This window comes from Crocodylus siamensis, chromosome 5 (genome assembly GCF_052110815.1).
Source record: "Crocodylus siamensis isolate JL-2025a chromosome 5, ASM5211081v1, whole genome shotgun sequence".
Taxonomy (NCBI): domain Eukaryota; kingdom Metazoa; phylum Chordata; order Crocodylia; family Crocodylidae; genus Crocodylus; species Crocodylus siamensis.
In genome coordinates this window covers 16,747,309-16,764,581 of record NC_143399.1, presented here as the reverse complement: position 1 = coordinate 16,764,581, position 17,273 = coordinate 16,747,309, and the positions used below count along the sequence as shown (strand labels likewise).

General features: G+C 46.2%; 1 protein-coding gene across 7 annotated transcripts; it reads left to right on the top strand.

Annotated features, from left to right (window-relative positions):
- The first annotated feature begins 791 nt into the window (after window positions 1-791).
- LOC149863546 (uncharacterized) lies at window positions 792-7,536 on the top strand. 7 transcript variants are annotated; one of them, XM_090049376.1, is made up of 4 exons: window positions 792-3,809; window positions 4,164-4,293; window positions 4,686-4,727; window positions 6,496-7,536. In XM_090049376.1, the coding sequence occupies exons 1-3, from the start codon at window positions 3,702-3,704 to the stop codon at window positions 4,721-4,723; spliced, it is 276 nt and encodes a 91-aa protein (XP_089905502.1). In that variant the 5' UTR covers window positions 792-3,701; the 3' UTR covers window positions 4,724-4,727; window positions 6,496-7,536. The 7 variants fall into 7 exon arrangements, 5 of the variants coding, with proteins under 5 accessions (XP_089905502.1, XP_089905499.1, XP_089905504.1 ...); XM_090049373.1 differs by having other exon boundaries at window positions 4,084-4,293; XM_090049378.1 differs by lacking the exon at window positions 6,496-7,536 and adding an exon at window positions 5,854-6,486.
- Window positions 7,537-17,273: the final 9,737 nt, after the last annotated feature.

The window sequence follows — 17,273 nt, the reverse complement described above, 5'->3', positions numbered from 1 at the left end:
GTTTGCAAACAGGGAGGAAAACTGCCAGCCCTGCCCAGAGGGGCAGGGGCAGTGGCAGGGGGAAGGGCAGGGTCTGAGGCTCTCACTCAGCCATGGCTCCGCTCAGCTCAGCTTCACTCTTTGCTCCTGGAGCCTGAAGTAAGTGGGACTTGCAGGGGGCTGGGGCCCCTCTGCCAGGGCTAGGGGGGTGTGGGTCATGACTGGGGGCACCGGCAGGGCTGGGGAGACCCAGAAGCTGGCCCTGCCCCTGCCTGAGCAGGCACAGCAGTGGGGGAGCCGGCTCCATGCTGCTTCTGCTGCAGCTGCCTGCTGTTGGGGGAGCTGCAGACTTAGGTCCTTGGCACCATAGCCCTGGCAGCTGGGGGCTCCCTCCAGCAGGGCAAGGGGCAAAGGGGCTGTGGATGGGGGCAAGAGGCATGAGTAGGGTGGCGGGCTGTTTTGGGGGCAGTGAGGGGCACCAGCAGAGCTGGGGGATCATTGGGGACAGATTGAGGGGCACCAGCAAGGCTAGGGGGGCTTTGGGGGTGAGTGAGGGGCACCAGCAGAGCTGGGGGGTCATTATGGGGAGAGTGAGGGGCACCAGCAGGGCCGAGGGAAGCATTGGAGTGTGTGAGTGGCACCAGCAGGGCTAGGAGGGGTTGCAGGAGGCTTTTAATTTTAATAACGTATTGGGGGGGGGGGGGTTATGAGAGAATTTGCAAGTTTTTGTCAGAGAATTTGTGATCTTTTTTATCAGAGAAAAACAGGATCCCTGCTAATTACATACTAGGACCTTTGGGAAGCTGGGCCTTGGGCCGTCTGCAGCCGAGCTGGGATTTCTCCCATAGGTTCTTTGAGAACTCCTAAAAAGCCTCTTGAAATCAGAGGCAGACAAGGTTCTTTGGGTAAATCTGGTATCTTTTATTACACCATCTCCAGTAGTTGAAGAGATGCTTCCTCAGCCTGACGAAGGGTATTTACACCCAAAAGCTTGCTAAGAAGAATTCTGCCAATGATTTGAGTTGGTCTAATACAAGATACCAGGTTTGCCCAACAAACCTTGTCTTCCTGTGTCCTTAGACCAACACAGCCACAACACACCCTGTTGAAATCACAAACCTTTGCCTGAAGTGCAGGGAACTCCTGAACTGTGGGATCTCCAAGCAAGTATACAAAAGAGGGGATTATGATTATGTCTAGTGAGCTAGTTAGGCACAGAAGTTTACCATGTCTATATTTCCAAATTATCCAAATTGTAACAAATTCTATATTTACAAATTAATTCCATAAATTGAAATAGGTTCTCTTTTTTTCCCCCCTAAGCATCCATTATTATTTCACCCCCCTTGAAAGGAGACCTGGAAAGCTCTTGATGACCAGGTAATAATGTTGTTCTTTTGTTTTTTAGCAGTAGGTGCCCCTTTGAGGAAACATGAATTTGTAACAGTGATCACAACAGCTAGAGTGTCCCTACCCAGCCTGGAGATTTGCCTCCTGCTCCAGCAGTGAAAGAAAGCATAATGAGGAGCTACACCAGGCAGGGCCAGGGCCATTTCTTCACCGCCAGGAATGATGATGAAACTTGGAGAACTAAATATGTTTTTTACCAACATGGACGGTTCTGTATGATGAAACGAGAGAACCACATTCTGTGTATGTGAGAAATAGTTGCTATTTTAAGCAAGGAGGCACCAAGCAGAGAACTTGGGCACCTCACAGAAAGATCCCATTTTTGGTATTTCCTTGCACTTCAAGAAGATGCTCTCAGCTCTTGGCCTTCCCATTTTGCCCTCCTTCAGTTGTGGGACTCCTTCACCTTCTACAGTTAGAGGCGACCTGGAGTCTTTTGCTTGACAGATTGTGTGAAAATTAGATGGAGAAGAAGTAAGAGCTAGCGAACAGCGTGCCAGAGTGAGAGCCAGGAGACTTGGTTTCTATCACTGGGTTTGTGGTGAAGTTTCTCCCTGACTGTAGGCAAGTCATTTCTTTCCAGTTGTCCATGGGAAGATAATGCTCACATTTGTAAAATGTTTGGAGAACAAATGAAAAGTGTATCACCATTATTATTATTTTACCTGGACCTGAAACCCCAGCACAGTCAGAGGCCCATCCCACAAAGCACGTGGCTGGAGCATGTCTCCTATTCGCCTTCAAGAGCCCGTCCTCCCGGGACAAAGTCTGTCTGAAGAAGCCGAGAATCTAGACTCTGACAGCCTGCTGAGTCCTAAATAATAATAAATATCTACCCTAAATAATCTTGTTATTTAAAAAATCACCTAGCCAAAGGAAAACAGCCAAGCAAGGCTGTGGGCTACTGGAGACCTCTAGCAGCCTTACATTTGGATGTGGAAGTACTTTATATAGGAAAACATTCATCCCTAATGCCCCTGTACTCCTGATATGAGCGCTGATTTCTGCCAAACCGAGGGGTCTACCTAGCCACACACCCCATAGGCTGCCAGCACGGGTAAGTTAAGCAGAAGGGTGAGACTCGATGCTGAGAGATGCTATTGCTGACACAGCATTTCAAGGCCCCTCTTCTTCTGGGTGATACACGATGTCTAACAATAGCCACCGGGATAACACTGGTGGAATCCAGCAGGCATCGTGGGCGAGTGCTTTTGTTCACGCATTTTCCTCAGCCATCTTGCCTATGCCTTCTGCCAGCCTCTGCTCCTTCCTTCCTTTAGCTGCCGATAGTTGATTGGAAGAGATGAGTATTAGAAACTAATGCCTTTGCAGTGATTTTCCTCCTGCTCAGAGCTGTGTCTCAGTTTTTAAGTCATTTACCTGAGCACCAAAGAGAAATCTATCTCCCCGCGTGAAAGGTCAGTTTGGATGAGCTCTTACCACAGCCGGACGTAGGAAGAGAGCAGGAATCCTCTGTGTTTTCAGCAGACAAGAGGAGCTGCCCAGGTCTGAACAGCTAACGAGGCAGACCAGGTTCTCTGGGTAAATGTGATACCTTTCATTAGGCCAACTAAATGGTTGGAAAAATTGCTGTTTGCAAGCAGTCGGGCACAAACACCCTTCTGCAGGCACAGGGAGAGTCTGCTGGTGTTTATGTACTGACTCTCCTAGCTTTCTTTCTAGGCCCCCTTGTCATGGGTGGCGCTTTGCTACAGAAGAGGCAACCGTGCCTTCGTTTCATGGTGCCCGTGTCCCCCAGGTTGACTCCCACGGCTGAGAGTTAACTCAAACTCTGCAAGGCCCACAGGGCACTTTCCATGGGAACCATCTTAAACCCCACCCCAAAACCCACATTCACATCGCTTATATGAGAAGCAGCTCCCGCTGCCCGCGGCTCGCGAAGGAGAGCATCACCGGGCTGCCTGCCCGCGGAGGTGACGGGGCTCGCGCGGGTCAGAAACCAGCGCGCAGTTTCCTGTTTTCAAAGGCTGGCTCCGAGCAGGGCGTGGAGAAGTTATTTTGAGCCTGCAGAAAAACAGTGCCTCCACAGCCCTTCTGACCAGGATTATGAAGATGAGGAGGACGCCCGTTTCGTGGCTCCAGCCCAGCGAGGCGACTGCCTGGGTCCCACACGCCGGCGGCGGGCGGGAGAGGCCCGAGGGCCAGCTCGCGTCTTCTCTCCGGGTTTTGTTTTCCTCTTTTTTTTTCTTTTTTTTTTTTTTTCGGGCTGGTCATGAGACCCGGAAGTTTTCTTTTTTTTTTTTTTTTTTTTAATTTCTATCACATGGCAGAGATATAATAAAAACAGAAAAATGGCGACAGTTACGTTGTGGCGGGTCTCTGCTGCGTCACGAGCTAATCTCCAGGCAAAGATCTCCAGGAACAAAGAAAAAGCGAGGGAAGGCGCCGCGGCCGCCGAGGTGGGTGCGCGGGGCCCCGGGGCGAGCGCGTGTGTCCGACGGGGCCCCCGCGCCGCGGCCGGGGCTCGGCCGGGCTGGTCCCGGCGCGGGACGGGACGGGGCGGGGCGGGACAGGCGGCTGGGCGCGCTGGGGGGACGCGGGGCTCTGCCTTGCCCCGGTGCGGCGGGCGGGCGCCCGGCACGGGACGGGGCGGGGCGGGACGGGCGTGGAGGCAGCGGGGCCGCGGCTGCCTGCGGCGCGGCCCGGCGGGACCCTTTCCTCTGGGGGCGGGAGGGGGTGTCCCCGCAGGAGCTGGCGCGGGTCCCTCGCAGCCGAGCGCTTGTAAATAGAGCCCGGAGGTTGTTTACACGAAGCATCCAGCGGGAGGAGCCTGGCGGGAGGAGGACGGGGCAGCCGGCGCGGCGCGGCGCGGCGCGGCCCGCAGGGACCGCTTCCCGAGCGGGGAGGAGCCAGGCCGGGCTGGAGGCGCCCTCCCCCCGCCGGGTAGGTGCGGGGGCAGGTTGCGGCTCCCCCCTCCCCGCCCCTTCCCCTTGGCTGGGCGCCCCCGGCTGGGGCTCGCCCTTCTCCCCGCGGGGCTTTGCGGAGAGGGGCAGCTCCGCACACCCGCCCTGCCCTGGGGCGCAGTCCTCCTCGCTCCTGGCTCCTCTGGGACAAAGGCCGGGCCCCGCTCGCAGCATCTGTGGCTCTCGGGCAGATGTTCCCGGGAGCCGCGAACAAAGAGCAGCCCTGCCCCTCCCCGAGCTGCGCCTGGCCCCGGGCATGGCAGGGGCGTCGCTTGGCCGGGCCCTGCCCTGCTGCAGGGGGGATGGGGGGACCTGGGGCAGGGGGTGCTCCTGTTAAATGTGTGTGTTTGAACATTTCTGTGTATTTTTCAGGAAGGGGCCTCTGGGGCTTCTTGTTGCCAGAAAAGTGACTCGGTACGTGCCAGCATACCATGGCTGCTGAATGATTAATAGGGTGTTTTAGAGATTTATTTATTGAATTATTCATATGTTTGGTGCGCTGACAACAGCAGGGAGAATTCAGGGTGAGCTAGAAGGCTTACGGCAGACCTTTCCGCTCCCCCACGCCCCCGGTAGCAGGCTCTACTACTCCTCTCATGTCAGGCGAGTGGTGGAGGAAGGAGTGGAGAAGAGCGTTGGTAATGGCTGAAGAAGATTTTATAAAGCGTGCTGCCACTGATGCCTTTGTGCAAGATTTCCAGGTTTTGGAATGTCACTGGTTCCTACCTCGCAACCGAATGAAGATGCAAAGCTTTTCAATTGATTAAAGAGGAAATTTTAAAAGCCCTACCCAAAAAATACAGATTTGATCACTGTGGAGGCAGGCTGGCATCTTTCACTGGGAGGTGCCATAACTGGTACATAAGACAGGACCTCATCCTGCAGAATTAAAAATCTAGTGTTAACAATATTTCCTTAGCTACTTTAAGCTAATTATAGTCCAATAACTTCAATTTTCTGCTCTTATATTCACAACATTGTTATTAAAATGTTTCCATCCAAGACGGTTTTTAATTTTTACTAGCTTTGCATGTGATACATCCTTTCAAACTCATCATAAAAGCGGGCTTATACAAACCAGAGCTATCACTCAGCCGGGGGGGAGGGGAGGAGGGAAGAGAAAGCTGCACTTTGGTGAACAGCAGAGAAATAACTCAGTTTTAGGGCATCATCACATAAAGGTTGGTTAATTCAGAATGATTAAGAGGCTTGTTAAATTTCTAACCCCAAAAGGGCAGGGGCTTGGAAACAGAGTTGAAACCCAAACAAAACCAGGAGTGAACAGAATCTTTTTCAGAAGCAAAATCGGATAATAAGAACTGGAACATGGCTGAACAAAAATACCAACCCAAACCAGAATAATTAAATTCATACCAAGAAATACTTACAATAATAATAGTGAAACCAGTCATCTGTTTCGTTACACTTGCAATTTTTCCACTGCCTTTTTCAGCAAGAGCTTTTTATTTTAAGCTGGATTTCAACAATAGTAATAGCAATATGCAAATATTTAAATATGCACATAAAAATATATTTACAGATCCTCTCCTGGGAAAAAGCCTGGTGTAACTCCATTGTGAAGTCAAGGCATTTGAATTACCCCGTCTGATGTTTAGACAGACAAACAGCATAGTAGCAGGAGTACAGGTCAGATCCTAGAAGTCCTTCTCATGCACATTGTCCCTCTGAATAATATAATAGCTGCCTAAAGCTGAGTTTTTGCCTTGTAGATGTGACATCTAGTTAATTAGAACTAGCTGACTGGAGATAGGGCCTGTACAAATTCTGTACAAATACAGGTAGTTAAAGCTATGAAGGAGTTACAGGTTCACTTCAGTATTGACTGGTTTTTTTAATTCTAAAAGCAAAAAAACCCAAAAACCCTTGATTGTCAGCTTAAATACAGAAATATCAAATTTCCAGTAACCTGGGTTTCTGGTTTTTCAGAGGAAATGATTAGTTGTGAAATCATGGTGCAATTTAGATTAGCTGGACTGTAATACCACTTTAATTATTCTCCCCCCTTCAAAACTAGTACTGTAGGCATGCTTTTCATTCAAGTCAGTGAAATTTTGCCATTGGAATCAATAGAAATCTTATCCTCTATTACCATTCTCAAGACATTTCCAGTTAGCTCTTGCCTTTATTCTAATTATTATTTCTTCCTTTATTTTCATTATAGAATCAAATGCAAACATAACAAATGGAGGCACCAAAAGCAGATAAAGAGGGTTTTAGTGACAAGAGATATGGAGGATTAGTCTGCAAAATCACTCACCATTTTACAGTATAGCAGCATGCTGTTGGAAACTCTCTGATTCCTAGGCTAAACACTACAAATGCAGCATCCATTATACATGATTTTAAATAAAATTGTTTTCTTTAGGTCGTTCCTATGACAATAACCAGCAAAATGCCACTTAAAAAGAAATGTCAAAAGGTACATTCTTGGTACAGGTTTCTTTTTCATATTTTGAAACACACAAACCACTTGTAAAACTAAAACTTCAGCACGCTTGCAGGTTTCATTAAGGTTACATTTTTCAGACAACTGTGTGTAATTCTATGTATGCTGATAGACTTGTAGACAGTGGGCAGTACCTCAAAAGATTTTGGGATACATATACCCATGCCCCCGGCCCCATTTGTGTGTTAGCATCTTGAATAGTATTGCATGATCTATCGATCATTCACTTGTTTATGTAACATGTTTGTAATTTGTTTTAAACTGCACAGATATATTTTTTAAGATGATTGGTTTCAGATATTTCAACTTTGTCTCTTTGTTGCCCTCTTGTGTTAAAAATATGTAAGGCATCACTTTGTATTTAGACCCAGCCAAATTAGATACATATTAGGGGTTTTTTTTTTAAGTACTGTAATTATCTTCTCAGGAAATGTGTGACATGAGTTAAGTTCATTATTTATTATGTTAAAAAACACAACCATGAAGTTCCTGCTGTGTCCTGTTAAAACATTTAAGTGCAGCCTCCACCAGTGAAGTCCATCACAATCTTAAGTGGAACATACGTTTGTAAAATCTACGTATTGGTGTTTTCATATTGTGAAACATGGTGAGACCTTGGTATCTATACGTTTATCAATCCACAACTGAATCTATAAATGAAATGCTTTTATTCCAATGGAAAATATTTTTTTCAGAAATCCTCAAATATATACTAAAGGAAATATTTTGATCAACTTCTATTATTTCTTTAAACAAGCTTGCAGTGTAATTCTTGAATTCACCATTTCATATTTAGACTGATCCTTCCCCCAGATTATAAAACCATCAAAAACCAAGAATTAGTAGGCCTGTAAAGTACACCCTCTCTTCCAGTTCCAAATTTACTTGCTAATCTAATCTTAAAATATGATCCTGCTCCAGTTGAAATCAATAGCAAAACAACAGGACTAGGACAGGCCTCAAAGATCCTAACTCTTTTAACGTGATGGATTTTTATTAAGATCATCTGTATACATTAGGAGGATGGAAGCCTTGGATGTTTCTGTACATTTTACAGGTAGGAGCCTTGTCCTCTTATTTTCTTGTAAAGTTTCTAACATTTCCAATGCAATGTGGAACTTTATAATAAACACTCTTAGTTTCAAAGACTTCTAGTCACATCATTAACTAAGGTTAGTTAACGGGGCCAGGTTCACTATAGTTGCATTAACTTAAGTACAGCAGTACTGTGTGTACCAAACAAATTGGTCCATGGAATCTACATAGATAAACAAGATTTTATTTTGAAGGTTATTTTCAGTTACAATAGATGAAAGATTAAAAAAAAAACCATTCCGTCACCATGATGTTATCTGTGGAATGAGTAAGTTACCATTTCCCTATTAAATGCAGCATCTATTGATTTGTCTTTTTTTCAGAATAGTTTTGTTAGTAAGAGACTTTATTTTTTAAAAACTTGTTAAACTGCACTGAAGAAATTCCAACATATTTAGCTGTACTGCCAGCAATTAACCAGATCATATGCACTGGATACATAACTGTACTGCAACTTTGCAACGGCAGTTTTCTTTCTCGCTTGTTTTTATTGAGTGTATGTAAATTCATTAGCCACGTCATCTAAGAGCGAACACAATGACTGACAGGCTGCCCTGGCTCAGTTATCACAGTGCTGATGCTGTCTATTCTAAAGGTACAGTACTGTGATAACTGAAGGATGGCAGCCATCTTAGCTTCACAAGGACTCGGCCAACTGAGACCAAAGAAGCTTCTATGATTTCTGGATACCCGACATGCTTTATTTATGCAGGTAAACTGTAACCAGCTGCTGGAGTACAAAAGGTACTCATCTGAAGTGTGTCTCAACTCGAAGGAAAAAATGAATGGCTAACAAAAGACTTCTTGGTTTTACTAGAATAAAAAAAGTCAAGTCTTTTTCTAGTTATGAGTTTGTCTGCTAATTGACTGATCTTTTCTGTATGGAAGTGCTTTCTGAATCACTAGGCTTTGAAGTAGATACCACTGAAGTTTGAGGGATCATTAATAAACAAAAGTAGATAGGGGCCACAACCTGGTATGAAACTTGTTATTATAAGAATTGACAACAGATGTATAGCCAAGTAAGGAACCACCTCTTTGCGTAGGTAGGCTCTTACTTGAAACTGCCAACTCGTCCCTAATCCAGCTTCTTGGTGGCTGTGAAAGGGAGGTTAGAAAGACCACAGGCATCTTAAGAAACAGAAGGCACTCAGGCGCTCTGGTGAAGAGGTGCCTGAATGGATCAATCGATTAATAGGGTGTGAATAAGTGCTTCCTGGAAACCATAGTTAATTTGGACTTCCCTCTTCCATGGCCATATAATCCCTCCTATTAAATATGTTAGTCACTGGGGCTAATGTCAGCAGTAAACACTTCACAGATTTTAATAACAATTCTTCCTCAACAGAAACTGGAATACCTAAGTGGTGGAACAGGATCCTTGTTTTGCACATTGGAAATCAGACCATACAGGGACAGTAGCACAGTGTTGGCCACCAAGCAAGTTGCAGAGCTAGGGTTATTTCTCAGAAGGTCAGTCAGTTCATGCTTGCAATTCTGAGATTCAGTGGGCATATCTACATGTGCATCAATTGCACCACGGTATTGCATAATGGTGCGTTAAGCTACTACCTTTTCTTAGTACATTATTATTATTATTATTATACAGGTAGTAACTTAATGAGCTGTAATTGGCACTACTGCACAATAGTGCACTGGCCCATGTCTTTTACATGATGCTAATGCACGGTAGATTTCATAGACGTTAGGGCTGGAAGGGACCTCCTGAGATCATCGGGTCCAGCCCCCTGCCCAAAGAGCAGGAAGTCAGCTGGAGTCAGATCACCCCAGCAAGGTAAGTATCCAGACGCAACATGAACATGTCCGGAGGAGGTACTTGCACCACTTCTGGGGGGAGTCTATTCCAGACTCTAGAGACTCAGACAGTAAAGAAGTTTTTCCTTATGGCCATTCTAAAATGGTCTTCTAGCAGTTTGAAACCGTTGGACCTTGTCTTCCCTAGGGGAGCCGCAGTGAATAGACATTTTCCCAGATCCTGATGTACGTCCCTGCCACCAAGCTGCCACCAGCCATACAGGCTGCCACCAAGTCCCCTCTGAGTCTACACTTTTCCAAGCTGAAGAGTCCTGTGCCTCTCAGCCTTTCCTCATAAAGCCTGCTCTCGACATTAGATCATGAATGCAGCTCTCCTCTGGACGCTCTCAAGCTTCTTTCTCCATCCTTTCTAAAGTGTGGAGCCCAGAATTGGATGCAGTACTTCAGCTGCTTTCTCTGTGAAATGCTAATGCACAGCAGAATTAGTCTGCTGTGCTAGCATCTCGTGGGAGTATACATTGGGAAGCCTATATGCATCTAAGGGCTTTGGCGAAAAGCCTACAAGGTGCTGAGATTTTCAGTGTTCTTTACCTTTTGGTCCCTTATTCACAGCAAAGACTGTGCTAGAGGTCTTCTGTACAAATACATTACATTGCAATACTAGAAAATTAACACCAGAGGGGACCATTGGGTCATTCACTTCCAAGAATGGTGAAACTTGCTAAAGTACTTTTGCACAGATGAATCAACACCTGCGAATGTATTAATTTGGTGGTTTCCAGCTCTGAATACACACCAGTCTCCAAGGCATCGCTGGACAAATGATCAAGCAATAATTTCCTTGTGTTACAGTTTGTTCTCAATATTGATGTTACTAGCTGTGCTGCAGGTTAAGCAAACACGTCCTTATGCGCAGTGTTTCAGAATTGTCCAGTCCAAAGTGGCCTCCACCTTCCCCCAAAGTACCAAGTACAAACTACTGTTTGCTAGAGGGCACTGGATCAGAAAGTCCATGAGTTTGTAACTTCTGTGATTCAGAAATGTTATAGTTTATTTGTCTCTAGCAGCTGTATAAAACTAATTCACCTATGGCTTCAAGCATTCAGCCTTCCTGCTGGAGACAAGTAAATTACAACAGACTTCTGGAGTGGCCAGGAATTTGGGGGCAGAGCAGGTTGCTGAAACCTGGGGTACACAGCTCCACTGGGGACATGTTTTGGTGTTGTTGGTGCGTTAACCCCCATGGCTCCTTGATGGTACCTGTCCTACCAGCAGGTGGGTCTGGACCCACCACCCAGGGAGCACCACAGTCCAGATCCAGCTTGGTGGGCCAAACCAGTTGGACAGCCCTGTGCAGGACAGTATACAAATCTCAGATTTACAAGATTGTCCCTATGCCAAAGAAATTCACATTGTCAGTTAATGACAGCCTCAAATCATCACAGCTGACTACCAGTTCTTTCCTCCTGTATGCATACCCATGTAGCAGGAACTTGATTTTTTTGTTAATAGAGAACAAAGCATTGTGAGAGAAGAGCTGTGTTGTGTATCTGGTCACCCTGTATAGTTTTCATCTTTTGCTACCCCACTCAGCTAGCACAGAATTGATGTGGTAGAAGCAACTTACTTCACGTTTAATTTCTCCTTAGCTACCATTTTCAGCACTGACAGGTGTTTGTGTTTCAGCACTGACAGGGTTTGAATCACAGGGGAGTTCAGGGGGGCTGAACCCCCCATAAGAGTTGAGAACCCCCTGTAAGATTTGAAAGTCATAACCTAGGGGGGCCTCCGATTTTATTAGGGCATCATGGTGGGCAGCCCAATTATTTTTGTAGACACTCCCCCGCCAAGAGTCAAAGTATAATTCGAACCCTGGTGGGGAGGACATACCTAATTTCCTCAGTCAGAGAAAGATCATACTACAGGGCCCATATGCCTGGACAAAGACAGGAGCCTAGACACACATTCAAAATGACAGATATGTGAACAGCTTTCTATGTGATAAAGGGGGCAGACCTTTGCTACATGTCAGCTGCTCCACAGTAGCTATTCTTATCCTTTAGTATGAGAAAACTAAACCACAGTAGCTTATATGCTCTTAGTGAACCAGTGGTATGTTATCATGGATTAGTTTACATTTAATGTGGGATAAGAGTGTGCAGATCAGCAGTTACTACTGATGGTCAGAAAAGCCCTTCTTTTATCCTGTGGTATGATATTCATATGTCCATTCCCTAAGGCAGTGGTTGTCAACTGGGGATACATGTACGCCATGGGGTACTTAAAAAGGTCATAGGAGGTACACAGAGCAAATGAGCAACCAGGAGTGCAGTCTATTGTGGGGGAAGGAAGGGGTGTGGGGGGGCCTTGCAGTGAGGGAGGGAGTGGGGCAGGGGCAGGGGCTGCCCAGCCAGAACGGGGTGTGGGACAGAGCCACCGCTCATCCAGGGGGAACTGGGCGAGGGGAGGGCGGCTCCCAATGCTGCACACACCCGGGAGGGCATGCTGGGGGGCCATGTCCCAGATCTGTGCGAGGCGAGGGTGGGCTGCCGCTGCAGGCAAACTGAGTTATGCTTAGGCTCTTAGCATAAATTTACGCCTTCCCAGAACTAAGCAATTAAATTGTACAGAGTGCCTTATATAGCACCGGGAAAAGTAAGTGCTGTGATTGGTATGGTGGGCTAACCAGGTACAGTAGTTTCCCTAGAAGGAAATAAACCAAAACCAGAATAGGATTGGAATACCTTATCTAAAAAGATGAGGTAAGAAACTTGAGAATTGAACAGTTTGAGATAAGAAAGTTACAAAAGTACGGACAAACAAAAAGACAGCGTGTGTTCTGTGTCGCCACCCTGGGGAGATGGGAGCAGCCTTGGAATTCTGTTTGAACAACGAGGAATGCAGAAACTAACATCCCACACACCCAGAAGAGGATCTGAGGCCGGTACCACCGAAGGTCGCTGTTGTAACATCTAAGGAACCGCTTGCCAGGTCGTATTGCAAGGATAATTATCTTGTAATAAGCCTGGGGGTTACTAATAAAGCTTACTTGATGCCAAATCAGATGAGGGGCCATGTCAATCCTTGAGGGTCTCTGGTAAAAGGAATCCTGGGGCAACAGGGGCTGGGCTGGGCTAGGCTGGGCTGCACTTGGGCAGGTGGCAGCTGCGCTGGGATCAGGGGCTATGGGTGGGGCTGCAGTCACCCCAAAATTTGCTGTAGCCTCCCTAAACCCTCTCCCAGTGCTACTGCCACCCACCCTGAGTGCAGCCCCAGCCCAGCCTCCTGCCAGAAAGAGCCTGGCACAGCCCCAGCCTGCAGCGGCAGCCCGCCCTGCCCCACACAGATCCAGGGACACCCCCCCCCCCCATGACCTCCCAGGTTGCACACAGTGGCGGGAACTGGGGGAACTGCTCCCCCCTCCCCCTGTACAAGACACGGCTGTCCTGCACCCTGCCTTGGCTGGGCAGCACCTGCCCCTGCACCAGCCCCAGTGGCGAAGGAAGAAAATATGAAAGGGGGGGGGGGTTGAGCACTTGTGTGTGCACACACCCCATCCCCCAGCAGGTAGGTTTGTTGTGGGGAAGGGGCAGTAAGGGAAGGAATGGGGCAGAGACGGGAAGGGACTGGGATGAATGGGACCCTGAGGCCGGGGTGGGTCATGAGACACTTGGAGTCCAGGCAGTTCATCCAGGGGTGTGGGGGTCTCCCACCCCTGCATGCAGCCCCTGGGCAGGGATAAGGGGCATGTGGCCCCCCATCTGTGTGTGGGGTGGAGACAGCTGCCACTGCAGGCTGCACTCCACACCCTCCTGCCACTGTCCCAGGTACAGTGCAACACTTCAGGTCTCCTGCCCACTGACTGCGCTGCTTGCCCAGCAATGAAAGGCACGTGGTATGACATGGCTGGGTCAAACCAGGCCCAAACTGTTGTGGCATAACTATGATATATATATTTAATGTATATTTAATGTATATAATGCATTCCATGTGAATTAGTGTAGCCTGCCTTATATCACATAACTGGTAATATCAAAAACAAGAAAAAAATAAATATAAAGGGGGTACATGAGCAAAAACTTTAAGACAGAATGGGTTACACTTGTTAAAAATGGTTGAAAAGCCCTGCCCTAAGTCTCTGAAATGAGGAATAGTTTTGCTGTTCAATAAGGATTTATATTTGTGCATGAAGCTGAAAAAGAGCCCCCATTACTTTATCCTTCCCACAGAAAGTACACTAAATTCAGGCTGGCGCAGCTTCATTTTTCATTATGGGACTGATCAAACAGGACAAAGCCCCAATAACTTCAGTGACCTTCAGCTCAGGCCTCAGCTGAGGACTTTCTTAACACACCTCAAACATCCATTTTATTACAACCCACCTGATGATTTAATCAGATCTGTGTTACTGCAGCTGGTCCCCACCGATTCATAACATTCTGCTACTGACTGGTATAGATATAGCAAATCTGTACATTTAAACTACACTGGATGTGTCTACATGAGACTTTACTGTGACTAATCTAATGTACAGTAAAGCATCACATCTACATGCATGCAGCAATTACTGCACAGTGTATTAATCTAATGCACCATGCTCAATTTGCTTCTGACAGGAGTACACATGTGGACATGCACCGGGGAGTGCTTTTGTGCAGAAAATTCTGGCGCATTACTTGCAAGTGTTGACACATCCACTGTATCTCTTTGCTGCAGATTTTAGTTCTTATTTTCTTAAGACAGACAATTAGAGCCGAGACAATTACTCATATGGGGCAGGAACAGAGAAGTGCTGTCTAAGCTTGAAAAGACTGTGAACTCTGACAGAAGTAGCAGAGGGATTTTTTCCTTCTAACTCAAAAATATTTACTTTAGGTTTTCCCCTTACCCACAATACCTTAAATATTGATCCCAAAACATTTTAACATCTATGCTGCTTTATATTGCCAGGCACGGACAATACAACTATCAAGTATTTTGGCAGTGAGGCACTTCCTTCCTCTATATGCTGCATTAAAGCATAAATCAAAAGAAAACAACACACATATGGTGATGCATTGCTTTATTTTCCATATAGATTCAAACCGTTATGCGCCTTCAATTTACTGGTAATGAAGGGCTAAGAGTTTAAGTTTTCTGATCCAAAATTAAGGCAATTCTTTTGTAACAAATGTCAGCTATAATTGCAACATCATTTTCCATTTTAGTCTACTCCAGTGGTTCTAGGCTTTTTTCCATACTGAAGCAATCAGCAGCCTTCTCCCCAACATACTGGTAAAAAGCAGAAGAGTATTAAGTATGGGAAGAACAGAGACTGTGGCCCAATGGCACTTGTTCAGGCCCATATTGCAAACTTATGTCCTAATATATTTTCTCTTCCATATACTACACTTTTGTATGAAGCACCTCCTTTCCAATCTGATTTGCCTAGCTTATTCTGATATATCAGTCAGTGCATTTATTGTTACCATTGAACTTCGAAACTTAAAATATTTTTGCATTCTCCTAAAAATCTCTCTCAAGACTGCCTAACGCACCATTCTACAGCATATGGAATCAGTTCTAAGGGCAGGGGTGAGCAAAATACAGCCTGCGAGCCACATCTAGCCTACCAAGGAATTTTATCTAGCCCATGGTCAGTCCTCACCATGACCTTCAGTTTGCAGACTATTGCTGTGTGATGGCTCACTCTACACAGGATGTACAATTGACCCTAGTTATCTTCAATACTTCATATAAGAGACTTGTCCTGTCCCTGAATGTCACCAAGATGAAGATTCTCCATCAACCCTCCCCAGGTCAGATTAACATCCCTTGTGCTATCTAGATAGACGGGGAAGCTTTGAAATACATGGAGCACTTTCCATATCTTGGCAGCCACCTCTCTCAATGGGCTACCATTGATGAAGTCCGGTACTGGGTCAACTGTACCAGTGCCACCTTCTTCAAGCTGCAACAACATGTCTTCAAAATGCAGACCTTTGGAAGTCAGCGAAGGTCCTGGTGTATAAGGCTGTCATGCTGACCAGCCTCCTCTACTGCAGTGAAACCTGGACCATCTACTGATGCCACATTAAGACCCTCGAGAGCTTTCACCAGTGATGCTTGCGTTAAATCCTGGGGATCAAATGGGAGGACCGCCGGACCAGCGCAAGTGTCTTCCATGAAGCTGCATCCATAAGCATTGAAGATTTGCTCTTGAGAAATGAACTCTGATGAATGGGCCACTGTGTCCAGATGTCCAAGAACCGCCTCCCTCACCAGATTCTTTTCTCCCAGAAATCCATTGGCGAATGCTCAAAGGGCGGCCAAAGAAAACAGTAGAAAAACATGCCCAAGGTCACCCTCAAGCACAGAGGCATCGACACCAACAGCTGGGAGGAGCAAGCTCCTGACCATTCAGCATAGCACCACCTGGTCCACCAAGGTGTGTGCCACTTTGAGGGCCAACAACTTGATACCTAGGTGGAATGGCGGCAGCAGAAGGAGAAGGAGACCAACCCAGGGCTGCGAAGCCCACTCCCCCATGCAACAACATGCCCCTATTGCTAAAGAATGTGCACATCCAGAATCTGGCTTCTCAGTGATCTGAGGACCCATCAAGCCTGACAGACATCATCCTCAAATTCAAGGGAGTGCTGACTACAGTGGGTACCTCAGCCCTGCCCAGCCCAGGTTTGGGGGGCAGCCTGCATGTGTGTGAGGGAGTGGGATGGGGAGGGGAGTGCTGACTCAGCTACTACAGCTGACCAAAACTCCCTAAGTGGCCTTCCAGCCAAAATAATTGCCCACCCCTGTCCAAGTGTATTCATTCCTCATTTTGGTGCAATTGAAAATTAGAAAAATCACCCCACCCACTCTGGAAAAAGTGGGACTTCACAGTCCCAGTATATTTAGAATGTAACAAAAGCTCAATATAGACACAGTAATCATTTTAAACTTCATGTCTTTTTAATTGTGTGGTTGCTATGTAGTTCTCACCCTGAATTTTAATTCAGACCCATTTTAAGCGAACAGTTTTGTATTTAAAATAGCTTAGCTGTATTATTCTAATATATAACAACATAGGAAACAATTTTATTTCTAGATGGCATTAAACTAGAATGCCTAACTGTTCCCAAATGTGGCCTTGCAGAGGTTGTCATACAGAGGCAAACTGGAGTGAACTATCTAACAGACAACAAGCTTCCTTTGGTAAAGGCTATTTATATCATTTGTAGTGTTAATAATTTAGCCACTTCAAGGTAGGTTTCCTTTGTGATGTTAATGCATTTTTTCAGTATGCTGGCTTCAAAAAGTGTCTATTTGTTCAATAAAGCCATACAGTTGCCTCAGAGAACTGAGCCATTTGATTGGTATTGAAAATATTTCATAAGATCATAGAAGCTAGGGCTAGAAAAGACTTATTACAGGAGATGACTCTATTAACCCCTTCCCCATGAAACTAGAGGTATCTGTCTTCTGGCTGATGTATGAACCTTCTGTTTCCAAAATACCTCTGTGTATTTGGAATCCATCATTTGCTCTCAGGACAGCGTCACAGATTTCCTAGACTAGGGATAAGAGGGCCCTTTTCAACTGTGGGACCAAATGAAGAGGAACCAAGATTCAAGAAAATGGGA

Bases quoted from the DNA above. Each gene is read 5' to 3' on its own strand.
- LOC149863546 (XM_090049373.1), top strand. From the start codon at position 3,702: ATGGCGACAGTTACGTTGTGGCGGGTCTCTGCTGCGTCACGAGCTAAT. The intron at 3,810-4,083 runs GTGGGTGCGCGG...TGGGGGCGGGAG, and splicing joins AAGGCGCCGCGGCCGCCGAG to GGGGTGTCCCCGCAGGAGCT. The intron at 4,294-4,685 runs GTAGGTGCGGGG...TGTATTTTTCAG, and splicing joins AGGCGCCCTCCCCCCGCCGG to GAAGGGGCCTCTGGGGCTTC.